This window comes from Tachypleus tridentatus, chromosome 1, assembly GCF_004210375.1.
Source record: "Tachypleus tridentatus isolate NWPU-2018 chromosome 1, ASM421037v1, whole genome shotgun sequence".
In the NCBI taxonomy this organism is placed as follows: domain Eukaryota; kingdom Metazoa; phylum Arthropoda; class Merostomata; order Xiphosura; family Limulidae; genus Tachypleus; species Tachypleus tridentatus.
Window position 1 is genome coordinate 71,768,787 of NC_134825.1, and position 18,316 is coordinate 71,787,102.

General features: G+C 31.5%; 1 protein-coding gene across 6 annotated transcripts in view; it reads right to left on the reverse strand.

The window, feature by feature from the left end:
* LOC143252016 (RAC serine/threonine-protein kinase-like) overlaps positions 1 to 18,316 on the reverse strand; it is a 67,660-nt gene that overhangs the window by 22,437 nt on the left and 26,907 nt on the right. For 4 of the 6 annotated variants that reach the window (XR_013028798.1, XM_076503556.1, XM_076503540.1 and 1 more), the window contains 5 exons: positions 11,938 to 12,166; positions 8,185 to 8,307; positions 7,032 to 7,143; positions 5,884 to 6,025; positions 1,918 to 2,049 (listed from right to left, as the gene is read on the reverse strand). Coding sequence is in view for 5 of the 6 variants with exons in the window: in XM_076503556.1 (XP_076359671.1) it covers positions 1,918 to 2,049; positions 5,884 to 6,025; positions 7,032 to 7,143; positions 8,185 to 8,307; positions 11,938 to 12,025 (597 nt within the window). In the remaining variant the exon portion in view is untranslated. Of the gene's footprint in view, positions 1 to 1,917; positions 2,050 to 5,883; positions 6,026 to 7,031; positions 7,144 to 8,184; positions 8,308 to 11,937; positions 12,167 to 12,537; positions 12,665 to 18,316 lie in introns of those variants that run through there. The other 2 variants (XM_076503575.1, XM_076503550.1) reach the window with 2 other exon arrangements.

Genomic DNA, 18,316 nt, shown 5'->3' on the forward strand with positions numbered 1-18,316 from the left:
CTGGTAAAGGAAAGGAAGGATGAGGATGAAATACAGGAATGGATTATGAAGGCATTGAGACAAGAAGAAAGCCAATGAGGAAAGACAAGTGTGCAAATGTGCAAATTTAACTCTAGTCTCCATCAAGTCATGAAGACCCTTAAAGACATGTTATCTGAAAAACAGAGCCATATGCAAGTTTCTTAAGGAGAATGGGACAAAACAACATCCTGATCTAAGAGATTCCAACATCTGAGGAGTGGTGTTTGAAGGGGAAAAGCAATAAAGAACAAATGTGTAAAAGTATAGAAAAAAGCAGGACACAAGTCTTCACCACAAATTCCTCAAGGGAAGGATGAAGAGTCTCGGACAGAAGGTGAATCTACAAAAGGGTACAAAGGAGGAAGGATAAAATGAGGCAGATACGAGAAAATAAAGGTTGGGAAAACATTACTGAAGTATTGGGATCCAAAACCCATAGAGGTGTGAAAGAATCCAACTGTTGGAAGCTCAAAAACGAACTGCAACTTATGTTAAGTCATATCATGGGCTTCCATATTTTGGGGCATTCAGGCATAATGACCCATGAATGTATTTGGAGTGCAAACATATTAGCTTGAACCCCAATATCTAGTGGGGAGGTAGAAAAGGACATTGACTTAAAGTTATCTCACTTAACAGACAGAGAAGGGGAAGAGACAAAGGAAATGGGGTCAAAGACAAAACATAACATTGTCTATTAATTCCTGTAACTGTGCAGAAGGCCTTGTTGTTTCTACTGGAGCTAAATAAGACTTTGTGGCATAGGAATGAGGGGAAACAGGCTGTCAAAATCATCATTCTCGTGTTCACACACCTTTAAACAAAACTTGATAGGATAATCCTCAGGCAAATCAGGAGCCCATATGAAACTAGCCAACTCCCAAAAAACCAAGTTTTAACTACTTCTGCCAACAAACTCAGAATTCATAGTAACTATGAGGGGAAGTAGAAAAGTCTAACATGGAGCTTCAAAGAATAAAAAAATCCCCAAAGGAAAGTGCAAGCAAAAAACATGTCTTAACACCACAAGTGCCAACTGAGTTCAACTGAGAAATGATTTTGGGTTAAGCTGCATGCAGGGAATTAGCTGTGCTGGAAGTTGTTTTGTGGTCCTATTGGTGAAGGGTGGTAGCATGTTCATTTGCATGCTATCAAATTGCTGCCTTATGTCAAAATGTGAGGATAGGTGAGAGTATCAAGGCTAGTGACAGGCAAAACATTTGAGCACATAGAGAGAAGTACAAGTTGAGAAGAGCTAATCATATTCTTTATTTACCCATAAAATTTAAAGCTCTTTCAACACACAAATATCAGTTTAACCATATTAAAAACAAATGGTAGGGATACATAAAGGCTTTTAACCAACCATTTATTTTGTATGGTATATATACACATGTAACCATATTCAAGAAATGTTAATTCTATTTGGGTAAGAATTTTTGAATACTCCTGAAAAATGTTCATTCACAAAAACATAAAATAAAACACAATTAAAACACTGAAAAAAATAAAAACAAACAGTGGCATACTTATAAAGAATTATTCTAATTAGATGCATTACCAAGTCTTTGAAATGAACAAATCAGTTTTTCTCATTTGAATAAAAATAAACAATATAATGTATTTAAAATTTACTACACTTAGAGATTAATTTAAAACAATATATCATATTGGTTTCTTTCTAAGTTCAACAAAGCCACAAAATTCTGTATAGTTAAGAAATATCACAAATTTTCAGATCAGCACACAGTTCACCTCTAATCTTCATTGTAAATATTCTGCTCATCTTAATAAGGTGACTGTTAATATTACTCTTTAAAACATTACTTGTGTTTGAAACAAAAAGTAAATATCAGGGTATTGTCATTACTTTTTTAGGTTACACATTTGTCATACCTTCTGAATAATAACTTCTTTTTTTAGTATCTTGATGGCATAAAGCAAGTTTGAGACTTTCTCTCGACAAAGAATAACTTTACCAAACGTCCCTTTTCCTAGGACTTTTAGGAACTCAAAATTGTTAAGTGTCTGAAACAAAATAAAACAGAAAAATAACTACACACATAGTTTTATTTAATAAATAAGTTTGTTAAAAATTCAAAAAGTACTTCATTAAAAAAATTATTATGATGTAGCAAAATATATTCTTTAGCTTCAGAATCGTAGAAATACTACAAAATACTAAAGCAGTTACTAACATACCAGATATAATTCTAAAATCCTTCCGTATTCAAAAATAATAGAAACTAACAATAGAAATATGAATAGAAAATCTTATTTGACAACTTGTAACCTTTTAAAATTGTAATAACATTGGATAATTCTATTTTTATCAAAATATATCAAAATTTTCAATAGAACTGCACTGTAATTTTTTGCAGTCCAAACTGTTAATCAAATTTCTGGCTCAAAAGCATCCGACAAATAAATTAAACTCTCACTATTGCAGCAGGAACAGGTCCATTAAATCTTAACTTTAGTTTAAAATTTTAGTTTTTTTGGAAAATTGTGATCATTTTGTAGTAATAAATATAAGAGAATACAAAATAAATGAGCAAATTATAAAATTCTCCAGCTTTCTAATGTAAATGCAATTGTAAATTATGGTTAAAAAAGTTATATGCATTAATCTATTAAAGTTTGATTTCTAATGTTTTATAACATTGATAATATTCTTCAATGAGCTTTTGTAAGCTGTAAAGTGCTAAACTAAATTACTTAAATTACTCTAATTACTCTATGTTCAATTTGATTTACAAATGAAAGAAAAAGTAAAGATCTAGCAACTAGGTGTTATCCATTATTTCATCAAGTAAAAATAACTTACTGGTTTGAGGGTGAGAGGGTATTGGTTGAAAATAAATACCCGTATGCATAGGTGGTCTAGTTGGAGTCACACTCTAGTGGTGATTTGAGTTACTAAGCCCCATAAACAAGAAGCTCTTCAGATGCTTCAAGATTATAGAGAAATCCATATCGTAACTACTGAAAATTATTATTTTCTAAATACTTTTGTTTTTATTTTTAACCTGATTTTAGCTAGAAAAATGTCTCTAAGAAGAAAATAACAACCTAGACATGTTTAAAGAGTGTGGCATCCTTGGATTATTTTAGATAAATGCCTTGAATGGTATCTAAAATGTAATAGTTTAAATGTTGTTTTCAAGAGAAATGCACTGTGATTTACCCAAATCCATTCTTGACAATATTTCAAACTAGAAAATAAAATTTCTCCCACAATACTCTACAATATGTCCTAAAGAAACCTAAACTCTGTGTAAAGAATTTAAGTTTGAATTATCATGTTTAAACAATAAAAGTAATACTTTACTTCAGTTTTTTTCCCCTCTTAAAGTCTTTCAGCCCTAATGACTTCTGTTTGAAGATGTAATAAAAATTTTAGAATGTTAAATAAATAGCATTATTCAATCATTATTTAGAAAACTATGGGTCTTGTATTAAGTCTTAATAACTATTTATATCACAAATTTTGTTTAGCTGCATAATTCAAGCAAGCCATTGTGATATTTCAGTAATAAAGAAAGTGAACGATTTTTGATATTTTTGTCTGTACTTGATATCAAGTATATCAGAACATCAACTAATCAGATATAAATAAGACAGTGCTAAGCATACATATACTTAGGATTTTAGCATGTTTAATTTTTTTTGATATAATTATCATATACAACACATTCTTGCAGTATGATCCATTAGTGCTTAACAATAAATAATAAAAAAAAGCTTTCAATAAATAAACAGCTTACAAAGTAGGGCTCTAACACTGTCTTTCCTGATCATTACCATATCACCATCACACAAAGTTTTGACAAGACTTTTTAATGAGAATAGTTCATTATGACAGTTACTATAAAGCCAACAACTGGCTTTCCTTAACTTGTACTACATTGTTTATAAAATATTCATCACAACATTTTGTATCTCATTTTTTAGTTAAAAAATCATGAAGTTAGAGAAATGTGATTTTCCAGCAAACATTTCGTGAATACTTTTTTGTAATGCTTCTGAAATGTATCACTTGGCTACTTTTGGTAATCTGTGTTATTTTAGAAAAAACAAAAACTTTCCATCTCACAGAAGTTTATAATATTTAACATGGTTGTAAACAAAATGTATTTTGAAAAAAATTAAGCAGTACTGCACACACTACAACAGATATACAATCTGCATTCACGATATAACTGTCAAATTTCAAACAATCTTGACAGAGAGATAACATATATATGGACTGTAACAACATACTGAAAAAACCTAAGATCTCTTTTACAGAATATATAGTTCTGGAGAAGCAGTAAAAGAAGATATATTAGATGATTTATTTCATTAGTCTTCCAAATATGGAGATGTAGACCTCAAGGAGAGAATTTTCACATGTGCAAGAACTCTATTTAACATGGGTATTAATTCTTTTGCTATGGACTTTTTCCTAGGAACCAACATTGTAACCATCTTATGCTTGTATGGCTTTCAAACTCTTACTTTTAATATATGAACTGTATCTTCATGAAATTTTGTAAATTATTAGTAAATATTACAAGGCTTTAATAAACAAAATATCACATTTTATATGTATTTTTTTGCTCATATATTTCTTTCATTTCAAATGTTCACTATTTAATATGGAAAGTACCTTTTATTTTAAGATTAAAAATACTTTTATGTATCATAAAATTGTTAAATTTCAAAATTTAAAATATTTCTAATCTTCTAATTATCTCCAGATATTATCAAACATTTTTTGCAAAAAAATCCATATTTTATCTGTTATTTTCATTATTTTATCTCTGTATGGGTTTGGTTGGTTTGATCTACCTAGTAATCATCATAAAAAAATTAGAAAATCCACAAAAGTTATACTTTTTTCATTCTAGAATGACTACGAATTATGTATTTAGGTTTTATACATGCATTTTGATACAACCAAGTATATACATTACTGTATAATTATAACAGAATTCCACTGTAATTTATCAAGCTTACTAGCTAAGCAGTATCTGAGTGAAAGAAAATTGTTTTTGGATAACATTTTTACTTACCACTTCTTTTGGTGATTCAAGACAAAGAAATAACCTTGGGAACTTCCCACATTCTAGAAACTGAGAAAACCACCAGGAAACTTCCTTAGCTTTTGAATGGTTATTCACACACCATAGACAGAAGTAGGTGTATATAAGTAAGTACATCCAAAAATAGAAATAGGTAGGTGAAGCCACTGTGTTTGATTCACTAAATGTAGTGATAGCTCAGCAAACAGAAAAGATAGGATGTTTTTATTTTACATTCTATCCTGTCAATATTAGTAAGATGAGTTTCTAATTCGTAAAAAACTATAGATTTTGTACTTGGACATTGCAAACATATAAGTTGAATCAAAGCTGTATTCAACATACAAAAATTGATATAAGGAATTTTGTTTTAACATTTGGTTTTGAATTAAGAAAGTAATGTATAATACTAAAACTTGAATTATAATCTAATAAAATGTGATCCCAAACCTATTGATATAGATTCATAAAAAAGGAAACCAATAAAGCTTTGAATGTAAGTATACAAAAGTGATGACATGCCCTTTGACCCCCAACTATAGGAAGACCTGTAACAAGAGAGTTAAAGAGATTGATTAAGACCTTGCTTCATGTTTCAGGAACTAAGTATAGACCTGGTGGCCAAGAGCTTAATGAAATTGTAATATAGTGTGAAACAAGAGTTGTGTGATTCATTAGCTCTGGAGGTTTCTGAACTGAATTCTTTAACATTCCTCATCAGGAAGAGAAAGCTTAAATTGTCTATCAAAAAACATTACAAATGTGTTTAATATCTCTTCAAAAACACATGACGTACTATTTTTCTTCCTTTGTGAAGTGAGGTTTGTGTTATGTTGAGTTTCTCAAGTATGTCATCATTTCCTTGTGGATCTAACATTTCTACATCTTGCTCCTGAAGCCTATCAGCAACATGCTGGATTGCTTGCATCCACTCCTCCCTAAAAAAAAGCAAACAATCCATACTATGCACATGATTCACTTCCATATAATGCTATGTGAGTATAGCTAGCCATTAATAAATACCAACTTAAGGATTTTTTAAAAAAGTCTTCTAGCTAGTTCTAAAATTAAGCAAGATTCTGGGTACTAAAATTTTCTTTTGTTTTATATTTGACTACTCATAACAATATTTCTGAATAATAACATTAGTTTCAGAAGACATTTTACAGGGTAATATATGTGACATTGCCAAAGTAAACAGTAATTTTCATACCTACATATAACTCTGTATCATAACTTATGGTCTGAGGCAGTATTAGAGCCTATGTCTTTGTACTGTATCATAATATTTACTGTATTTAGTTATGTTCTTATGCTTTGTTTTCTTTATATGACTGATTTCTTTTTGTCTTGCCCTAAAACGTTTCTCATAGATGTTACATAACAATTGTGTGGTTGTTCCCAGACGTGCTGCAAAGTTCAAGTTATACTTCAAGCAATTCATATAAATACAATTAATACTAATATTACACATGCCTTTATTTAACGCTATAAACAAGAAAGTATGGGACAATTAAATGTGGAGAAAACTGCTTTATTTTTATTTGTAGAAATACCTTTGTAATGTCATTTTTCCACATGTGTAACAATTCCACACTTCAACAATTCTGGATAACTAAAAACACCCGTGTCACTACAAAAAAATTTCACTATTTTTCATTTGACTGGAATTAATAATACTAATTCTATACAGTTTAATACTATTTTTAAGACGTATATAATGTTATTACAAATAAGCACTGCCTAGCAAGAAAATTAACTTTGATATCTGTTTAGTCTATGATTCCAAAAGCAATGAAAATTAGATGAAACTTACCCTCTTGTAAAAACGTAATGTTACTATGACAATTTGTATCTATGTGCAGAGAGAAATATTTCCTTGCATATCACAAGTTTATATTAAGAAGTAGAAATGAGCAATTTTGTACTTTAAAAATATCATACCTTTCCTTTTCTGAATCTACATGAAAAGTTCTCTCTATGACTGTTGTCCACTGCAGACCTCGGATTACAAATGTATAGGGCTTGGGGCGATCTGCCTTCATTAGCTGACACCCTACATATAAAGTAATGCTTTACTTTAACTAAAATCCATTTATACTCTGAATACTTTGAAATATAAAATTCATAATATCAAACATGGAGGACAGTTATTTAATTATTATTTAAAACATTCACAGCAGACACCTTTTACCTCTATACAAACAACTCTTTTTTTAAAGGAATAATATTGCACAAGTTTTCTGATTTAAAAATAAAACTATACAATAATTTTAAAAAATATGGAAAGCAATACTTTTAAAATGTTTTTAAATCTACAACAGAATTCAAAAGCATGCTAGAGCAAGAATTTCATGATTTTGTATATCTAAAACACATTTAAATAGAAGAGGTAATTCATAATGATTACCTAAACTTAGTCTATATTTAAACGTCTTAAAAAGGACTTGATTGATAAGGAATATTTTAAGTCAGATTCAGATTTTATTTTTTTTGTAAAATAAATTCACTAGATCTATATATATTTAAAATCACATGTAGTGAAGTGTAGTTTCACATGGCATTTTTTCACTAGTAAAAGTTTATTAATAACCTTAAAACTATTCTCATTTATTTTAGTTTCCTCAACATTTGCCATCACTATTTTATCAGGAAAACTTCATTATTGTCCAACAGAACTGAAGTTACAAGTCTAGCTTTACTGAAATACAGTAATCACATTCTCCTGCTGTAGCTATAATTATTTAAATATGTTGAAAATTCTTCTGTATGCATTACAAATGCTCCAGTCTCAAATAAGAAACTGTTTTCATTGCTTTCTTTTAATCCATGTTAATTAATCCTTATTAATGAACTAAGTAGCTTAATTTTTGTTTACAAAAGCATACTATAGAAATTTTTAGCATTGACCAAAATACAAGCCTTCCTCCCTCAAATTATGATAAAGTCCTGACACAGCATGTTTATCCATGTGCAGTCTAGGTAGCATGTTCAATGTTTTAGTTCTAATGTTTAAATAAATATCCCAATTTACATTTAGACAACATAATTATTACTTACATATGCAAATAACTCTTTAAAACTGAAAGCTGCCTACCTCTAACTGTAAAATTATTGAGTGGATCACTATAACCATGTTCTGGCTTACTTTTGAACCCTATTAGAGATCCATCTTCCAATAGGATGAAGTACCTTGGCCTCCAGTTTTTTATGTGCTCACCTGAAATATTAACATAACAGTAGAAAAAAAGAACTACTACAAAATGCTCAATATTTTCTGAAAGCTCACTACTAAATCTGTATGATAAATATACAAGGAATAACAGATCTTTTTAATGCCTGTATATATATATACCTATTTTTAAACCTTACGAAAAAAAAGACAAGAACTTCATTTAAAAAAAGGCACTTACTAGCACTTCTATTAATTACATGTTATTAAGATAATCCTCTAACTCCTGTGTTGTCCTTGGAACTACTTCCTTCATCATTTGTCATTTGCAGTCTCATGGTCATGATTATGTACTATTGCCCAACTTCATAATTTCAACAGTGACAAGCTTCTACAAGTATCAATAAGGTCAATTTCAGAATCTACATTCTGATAAATTTCTAGCTTGTTCATTACCTTGTTAACAGTAGCATGAGATATGTCACCTTTCATCAGAATTGAATTTTTTGGTTGAAGCATCCTTTTTCTATTCTGTAACCATAGTTATAATATTGCCCTGGAATAGGATATGATTTAGAGCATGCTAAATTCTTAAAATCCTTATTGAGCAAGTTTTTTTCTACATCCATGTTAATGTGTAACTTATTGTTCTGGAGACAGCATTCATCTGTCCTTTCAGCATTGTTGTTGGCAAAATCTCTCTTGTAACTTTTCTTTAAAAAATAGTTTAGGTTTTTTATTCTAATTGCTTCTATGATCAACAATACTAGCTTCAGTTTCCATACATAATTAATCAATTTTGGCTCAATATGTTGCATGCAGAGGCAATCACCAGCTAAAAGTTTGAATTTTACATGTTTGTCATTTAGCATTTTTGTCCTAGAAGCCATAAGAGCATTCAACACACTACTGCTAGAAATAATATGATTAGAGTTGTACCTATATAGGCTTTACATTGGAGTTGTACTGACTGGTTAGCCAATGCAATGTAACTATTAAAATATGACAGTAAGCTAGTGCATTAATTTTCATACAATAGGACTAATCCCATAATACCTGCATTTTATATTCAATGTATTCATTTTTTCTATAACTATTTTCTTTAGTGAACATAAATATATATAAAAACTAGTGGTTGGTGTATCTAGTATTAATTAATATAAGTTAACAAAATAATTAATTTTAAGTTATTACATATGCATGTAAAACTAGTGTTAAATTATTAAAATTATATACTTGGTGGTGCTATTACATATTCAAACACGTACACATATATTAAATATGTGTGCAGGTAAATTAATGCTTATAATAAAACATTAATCTTGGTCCTGTTATACCTTGTATACTGTATTATTTATTCAATCCTTTAAAGTAGTGATTCCCAAACTCAGTTATTATGAGGCACCCTCGATCTGAATAAGAAGGTTTGTGGCCTCCCCTCCAACTTACATCTTTAGCATGGTGATTGAAAAGCAGTGGTGTAGTAAATATCATAACATTTACTTTTAACATACTATATCAACTAACTAATTCAGCATTATTTGGCAGCTCCCAACAAAAAAGCTTCACAGTCCACAGGATGGTCACGGCACTCACTTTTGGAAACACTGCTTTACAAATTTTAGAAGAAAGCATATAATAATAATATTTCAACAGAAATAAATACAAAAATGTAGCATTGAAAATATAAGAGGCTTAATATTAATGTCTCATGAGAAGTATAGTTAAATATACTAATTACTTGCAAGCTTCAAAGCTGGGTTCACAATATTCTACAAATATTTATTTGATGGTGTCAATGCATATATAACAACTGTACATAGTTTACATTTATTAAATATATTTACTTGATGGTGTTGTTACAAATAGAGGTGTGGAGTTACATTGATAAAAATCTTTATCTGCATATATAAACAGTGCAAGTTCAAAATATACAGATATTCGTACCTAAGTAGAAATAGTGAAAATCTGGTAAACAAAGTATTTATTTGGTAGTGTTATTCTCTACACACATAACTAGTGTACATAAATTAATTAGTGTGAGCTAAATAAAAATGTTAATTTGATTAATTAGACAGTGTTTATATATAAGTGAAAATAGTAAAAATTGGTTTGAATTTTGAGCAAAGCTACTCAAGGGCTATCTGTGCTAGTCATCCCTATTTTGGAGTGTAAAACTAGAGGGAAGGCAGCTGGTCATCACCACCCACTGCCAACTCTTGGGCTACTCTTTTACCAATGAATACAGGAATTGACCATCACATTATAACACCCCCATGGCTGAAAGGGTGAGCATGTTTGGTGTGACGGGGATTCAAACCCACAACTCAGATTATGAGTCAAGTGCCTTAGCCACCTGGCCATGCCGGGCCCAGTATAAATTACTTAAAAATATTTATTTGGTGGTATTGTTACATACTATTTAGTTAAGAGTAAATTTATAAAACATTTATTTGGTGATGTTATTATACACATATATCTAAGTAATACTTTTGTGGAATGTTTTATTTAATAATGCTTTTACAAGCATAAATTAGTGCTAAAGTCTCTAAAATATGGCTTATTTTACTTTGTTATTGGATATGTGAAAACAGTGTTAGTTCATTAAAAATGTTTATTTAGTATTTTATTACATGTATAGGTGATTGCCATAAAGATAATACAGATATTTATCTTTGCACTTAAATTATCCTATTAAGATGTCATACTGGAAACAATGTTTAATCTAATAGAACTTTGCTGGGGAATAATTACATTTGTAACTCAACTTTCATACAACACATATAGAAAACACTTACTATTCCTCTAGTATTTGAAATTAATTACAACATTTTACATAAAACATTAAATAAATAATAATCATACTACTATTTAGAGTTGATTATCTGTATAATTAACTGTACAAAAATTAACTGAAAAGCCAAATATCTGCTGGAAAGAAGTATCCAAGTCCCACATATTTATTACTTTGCAGTTTCTTTATTAAACAATCCTTACATTTGGAGTTAAACTGATAAAAGTACTGCATAAACATGAACGTACAGAGAGCAACATATTACAATTTGAATAAAATACAACTTAAATAATTCTGAAAATTAGGTCTTACAAAGTTATTTTACATATACAATGTAAAAATATGGGAGTTTCTATTCCTTGAACACATTTTTTAAATACAAATGTTAAATAAACATATTTCTTAAATGATATAATTTTTGATACTCTCGATGGTAGTTTTATACCGTTAGTCAGAATACGTTTTCAGAAAAACATAAATGAACGACAAGACTTCAGGCACGTCAAGAAAAGGTTGACTTTCTCAGGTGAATCCTTAAGTCTATGATAACTAAGTAGCCTCCTTCTACCCAGCCCCAAAAAAGAAATCATTTCAGGTAAATGGAAGCTTTGAAGTTAAACTTTTATAAAATTAGCAAAAATCAAACCTACAATGTTTAATCCAGTATTAAGTCAACATAGTAAAAAAATGTTTGAGGTATTTAAACTTTATATGCAAGTACTATATATATACATATATATACTCGAGCAGTAATTCATTCTAAACACACATTTTTGTCATGTACTTTGAAATGAGAATAAATATATTTACAATATCTTAGAGGATCTTCATTAGGACCCATCATTAAAACATAAGGCCCTCAAGCCGATGTGATATTTACTTACCTCTCTTTAGAAGCCATCCTTCTTTGACGAGACGTGGTTCTTGTGACGGAGTGACGAGCGGGTCTGGTGCTGAGGCCAGCCCGCTCATCTCCGTTTCGCTAACTCTCTCCACGTTAACGATTTGAATGGTCAACAAACGAGAAAAAGCTACTTGTCCCCGTGCTGGTTACAGTTGACACTACTGTCAAATAGTTTACGAAGTATTTGGTTTTTCCCCCTTCCCCATGATCTGGAAAAGACGTATAATGTTTACTTTTAACTGCTGAAATGCGTAATAATAATTAGTTTATACGAGCTAGATATTTGTGTATCTCTCTAACTTCAAAGTCTAAACTGATCAATTGTAACAACTACGCACAAACAAGTTTAATCTATAACTTGCCTATCTAAATCATGAAAACAAAGCATATGTTACGTTTACAGAAATAATTTGCGACTTGATAATACGTAAGCTTAACTAATGATTCTGTTACCTTATATAAAGGATAAAGTTATCTACAGCTGAAAAAATGATATACAAAAATTATATTCATTAATATTTAATTAGTGTTTTAAAATGTTTCATAACAATACTTAGTCAAGAATCCTTGCAATGCTTACATTGTTAGACTAGGTTGAGTTTAAATTCTGAAATAGTAATATTAAAAATAGCTTTTGTATTTCATACTAGTCTGTAAATTTTCAATAGTTACACGAGTCGTGTACAAAGATGGGATCTGAAATGTTGCATTTGCTTAACTATTACAGACGCCACACCTTTTGTTCCGTATGTTGTTCTATCACACCGTCATATATACGTCAATACGACGTCACCACACAAACGACACAATGTACTCGCTCAATAACACAAACAACTTTCTCCCAATATCCTCCGAAGCAAACAGCGGAAAGCTGCAATGGTTCTGCTAAACATGACGTAATCTCGTGTAGAAGACAGCTTATCCATTGTAGTTTTGAAACATTCTCATCGATTTCATCGAGAAAAAAATCTCTCTCTACCATCAATACAAACGATCCAATAACAATTTAGCTTGCATTTAAGCGAAACAGAACAAATAAACTGGTGCCCTAGAATAAACAACTATGTATATATTGTTCTTGTATGCAGAGTACCATAGTAAGAAAACCAATTTTATATTCTTAGCTTGATATAATTAAATACGATTGGGGTTATCCTTTTATAAGACTACTCTAACATTATGTAGTTCACTACTTCGTCTGGAAGAAGGTTAAATGACGATTTAGTCTTAATCCCTATTGTTAAGACTAGTGGCCTTGGGGTACGAGAAATAAGTTATAAAACAAGGGCAGTAGAAAGGCTTAATACTACTGGTGAAATAAAAACGTATTATTGCATAAAATTCTCGTTTACAGGTTAACATAATTAATCATAAAATTTTGTGAAAAATTTTATTTCAATCGTCAGGATTTTCTTGCTAAAGTCCGTTAAAGTATAAAACACAGTCTAACCAATTATCGAGAAATAATATAATTGCTTACGGTTAGTGACATAAAAAACAAAACTCTCTAATAATTCAGCAGAATTCTGAGGGCAAAACCGGGTTTCGCAATAGGCACAGTATAGATAGCTCATTGTTTAGCTTTGCGCCTCACAACAACAGAACAATAACAAAAAAGAGAAAGATTTTTCAATGCACTATACAACGGATTTACTAGTATGTATTTATTGTAATATCGACATTTGTGTAAGTTAAATTTATATCTAGAAATGCATGTAACTTATAGTGTTAAATGTGTATTACAAAATTCCTATATATTCTCTAAATTTGTAGAATCAACAGTATATGTTTTGCGAAAGCACTAGCGTATTGTAGCCAACTGAAATTTCTAGAACCTCGCCTTAATGTTTATAAACCGACACACCGAGAGACAAATAGATATTGTTGGTTTGCTACAGTTCGTATACTATCAATCTCAAAAGCTATAATTGAGATAAACACTATTAACTAGGAACTATAGATATTTGACCAGGAATGTTTACAGATTTCCAACGTTACAAAACATTTAACTTCAGTGAATTCACATCAGACTTCAAACATTTTTTAGGAAAATAGTACACAACTTCAGCGGTGAAAAAGCAGCTTGAAAACAGCGTGAGACCAGCAAGAAATAGAGAGCTAGCTAGCTAGCTATAGTTAAATGTACTGTACTTACATCAACTCGAAATTAATTCACTCATCGTGAACCGTCGATAAAATATTCAATTCCGGACCAGCTAGAATACTCAATTATGTAAGTTTGTAAAAAAAATGTTTACAAATTATTATTTATAATAATCTTTGTTATAAATTGTATTATTGTTTGTATATTAAAATATGTGTGTGTTAAGAAAGAAAATTGTGTATATCAATCTTGTTGGCAGATATAATAAATTTGGAACATAAACATTCATTTAACTTCTAATTTCAAAATAACATTTAATTTGCTTGTAGGTTACTTGAACTCGTAATACGTAACAAAATAAGGTGGATACTAATGCAGGATAAATTATAATATGTAATAACTAATAAGCCAAACATACAACAGTAATGAAGAACGTAAATGCAAGTACAGGTCGTATACCTAATCATATATAACATAGTAACTATAGTGTGTACAAGTACAATAGGGGTTAGTTCTAGACGTTTAAAATATTTTATTAGTGTGTATTTAAACGTACTACTCTATTCTATTTAAAGGCGGTGAGAACACTAAAATAACACTGGTGTTAAGTGCGATCATTTGCTTCTGAAGGTTGGCATCATGAAAGTACATAATAAAAATATAGTCGAAACTAGTTCACACGTCGTTGCGAAACGTATATAGATACACCCGTTATGACCTACTGTTCCTTGAAAAGCAGAAGAAAAGTAGTTTTTTTAAGTTTATGTGGAAAGAATAAACCTTACTAAAGCATTACAGACCAATGGTGGGCAACCTAAACTAATCCTCGGGCCACATGTAAGGCTCTCAATAACAAGCCCTAAACTAAACATCTGAAGGAAGATTAGCTGTGTGTGTATCCTATTCTGGGAGGCATGTGAGCCTCAAGCTGGTCCCAAGGGGGCTATATGCGTCCCGCGGTTTGCCGATCACTGACCTTCTAAACAACAGTGAGACGTAATGTAAGATAGAATTTAGCACGTGCTAAGTTACACACACAAACTGTGCCGCCTTTTCGCTTGATGTTGTGAAGTCTAAAATTCTAATTTTATGTATGGTCGGTCCTTATTGAAATGATTTTCCACACGAGAGGATTTACTGAGCATTCTTTGTCTCATGAAAGTTTTTATTTTAGCAGCATTAATTTAATATTGTTATGTGCTCTCAGGTTTCTTTGCGACTGAGAAAAAAAACATGCAATAATGGTTTCCTGCTAATCTCAGCAGACCATCACGCGTCGATAATCGAAAATACCATAATACATTTCAATCTTAGATCGCCTAGTTTAGTGATAGCCGTTATTAATTAAGTTATAGAACTTCTCAAAGTTCATTATTTATACAGATCACATTAACCTGTTCAGTTTATTTTCTTATCCTACCGTCCTGTAATCGAGAAAACGCAACCAAAATCTTTGCTCTGTTATTTGTTTAGCTATAAATGTTACTTTCGGTTTGCCTAACATTCCAACTCTTTTAAACAACAATCACAAGCCAACTTCAACTTTCAATGCTAAATGTTGTTTTCATATCTGAAAGCTCCTCTATTATGTCCCATTCAGAATTTTCCTTTGTCTGATAATGTTGGGATTCTTTAAAACAAAATGTTTCCTTTCTATCAACCATCAAATACCATACAAAATAGTTTATATTGAATCTCACATAAAGCTACTCAAGAGTTAGCTCTAGCTTACTTTAATTTTGACGTGATAGACAAGTAGTGAGATTTTCCGTCGTATTACAAAACGCCCAATACTGAAAGGACAAGCATGCTCGGCGAAGAGTTTTGATCCCACGCCAATCGGATAGCGGGTCGAAACTTTAGTATATTTATGTTTTAGTAATAATAACTAAAACCGTTTTTTTTTGTGATTTCAAAAATTTATTACGATGCTCTTTTCACATCACTTCTTACAAATATTTTTGTTTCAAAACAGAATAATCGAATGTCAAACATTACGTATATTTTGCCTGAAGTAATGTCTCGCGTTTTTCTATAATGTTTATCTTCTCTAGTGAACAACGACCTAGATTTGAAAATAACTTTAAGGCTCCTCTTCAGTCGCTAAATACCTACAGGAGGGACCGAGTGTACAGCGTGCTTCAAGTAAAGGTAAGCTTGTTCTAAATGTATAAATTACCACACAAACAACTTCACTGGAAACTGCCTCATGATGTAAACAACTACATTCCACGTGCCTGCTAGAATCAACAAAACGAAACAACATCGCCACAAGTTGTCTGTTTAGTTTCCAATAACATTACTAGGTGGGTCTGTTATTTATTCACAATAAAAACTTGTATCCAAATTCTAAACAACACCTTTTTATTCGCCGAGGAATCTATAAATTTGTGATGCTAAAAAATGTACGGCTTGTTTTACTTGAAAACATTATACATTTACACACTTACTTTGGTAAATTTTGTTTTTGAACATTACAAGGACTAACAGTAGGTAGCACTGCATGACCACTCGAGTCTTTGATATTGTTTTCTTTGAATATGATGTTAACTAAGCATAATTTTCAGACTTCTGTCAATCTGCTGCAAAGCCAGGGAACAGACCATAGCCTGTGTTTGTATGTAACAGTGTAAGAGCATGCGCACATATAATCAGGAAATCACTTAATAAATTTATATTCACGTCCTACTGAGCATAGCCTTGGCGCGGCCAGGTGGTTAGGACGCTCGACTCGCAGTCTGAAGGTCGCAGGTTCGAATCCTCGCCACACCAAATATGCTCGCTCTATCAGTCATGGCCCGTGGGAGTGTTATAATTTACTGTCAATCCCACTATTCGTTGGTAGAAGAGTAGCCCAAGACCTGGCGGTGGATGGTGATGACTAGCAGCCTTCCCTCTAGTCTTAACACTGTTAAATTATGGACGGCTAGAGCGCAAATAGCACTCAGGTAGCTTTGCGCAAAATTCGAAACAAACAAACTGAACGTAGCCACCAAGCGTCACAAATATGTACATCCACTGACCTGAAACGTGCAACGACATTTGTTATATTAGCCTCTGTTAAGAGTTGCTGTTCACAGTTGTACAAAAAAACGTAGATCTGCATAGTAAACGGAACTGTCATTGCTGTACAAATAAAGACAACAATACCCGGATTTTAGAACTATATACAATTATTTCGGAAACAACGACGTAAATTTTACTTTAAGGTGGTCAAATCAGAGGTGCAAAAACCTACGCGTTCTTAACATACGTAGAAAAATATCCAAAGTCGTTTTTATATATCAAATACGGTTTTTTAAACAGCTGACACTTTTTAAAGTTACTTTTTCCACGTCAAATACAAATTTCTATACAGTCGACCAGTGTTGTTTTGGAAATAAAATGTATTTAATTTTTATACGGAGGTGGAGACACCAATTATCATTTAGATAGGAAGGGTCATTGTTTCTATTTCTAATAATCTGAACTCAGGTAAAACCTGTGATTTTCAAACAACATCCAAGGACAACGGGAAAAAAGTACTGGATACCGAATTAATAAAAAAAATGGGTGTTTGCATTGTTGTCAGACCATAACAAAATAAATGCTTATATAATGTATGGTTATAATATGGCACTGTTGACTTTACTCAACTGATAACACTACGGAGCAGTATACACTGCGTCAGATTAATAGTATCGGACATGGTCAGAGCCACAAATGGTTGGGTCTCCCATTTTTGAAGTTTCTTTTTTTGTCAGTGGTCCAATGGTACAGCATAAAACTTATAAACGTGTGTGTGTGGTTACGTATTATAATTTATCTCGAACGAGTCTCCGATTTATTGTTACGTATTACGAGTTCAAATAAGCGGGAATTCGAATTAGGAAGTTATTTTTTTCCTTTTTTAATTTCGCGCAAAGCAATACGAGGGCTATCTGCGCTAGCCGTCCCTAATTTAGCAATGTAAGACTAGCGGGAAGGCAGCTAGTCATCACCGCCAGCTGATGGGCTACTCTTTTACCAACGAAAAGTGGGATTGACCGTAACATTATAACGCCGCTACGGCTGAAGGGGCGAGCATGTTTGGTGCGACAGGGATTCGAACCCGGGACTCTCAGATTACGAGTCGAACGTCTTCACCCAGCTGGCCATGCTGGGCACGAATTAGAAGTTAATTGAATATAAATGTATCAAATTTATGATATTTTCCAACAAGATTGCTGCGCACATTTTTTTCTTAATACAAATATATTTCAACATACAAACAACA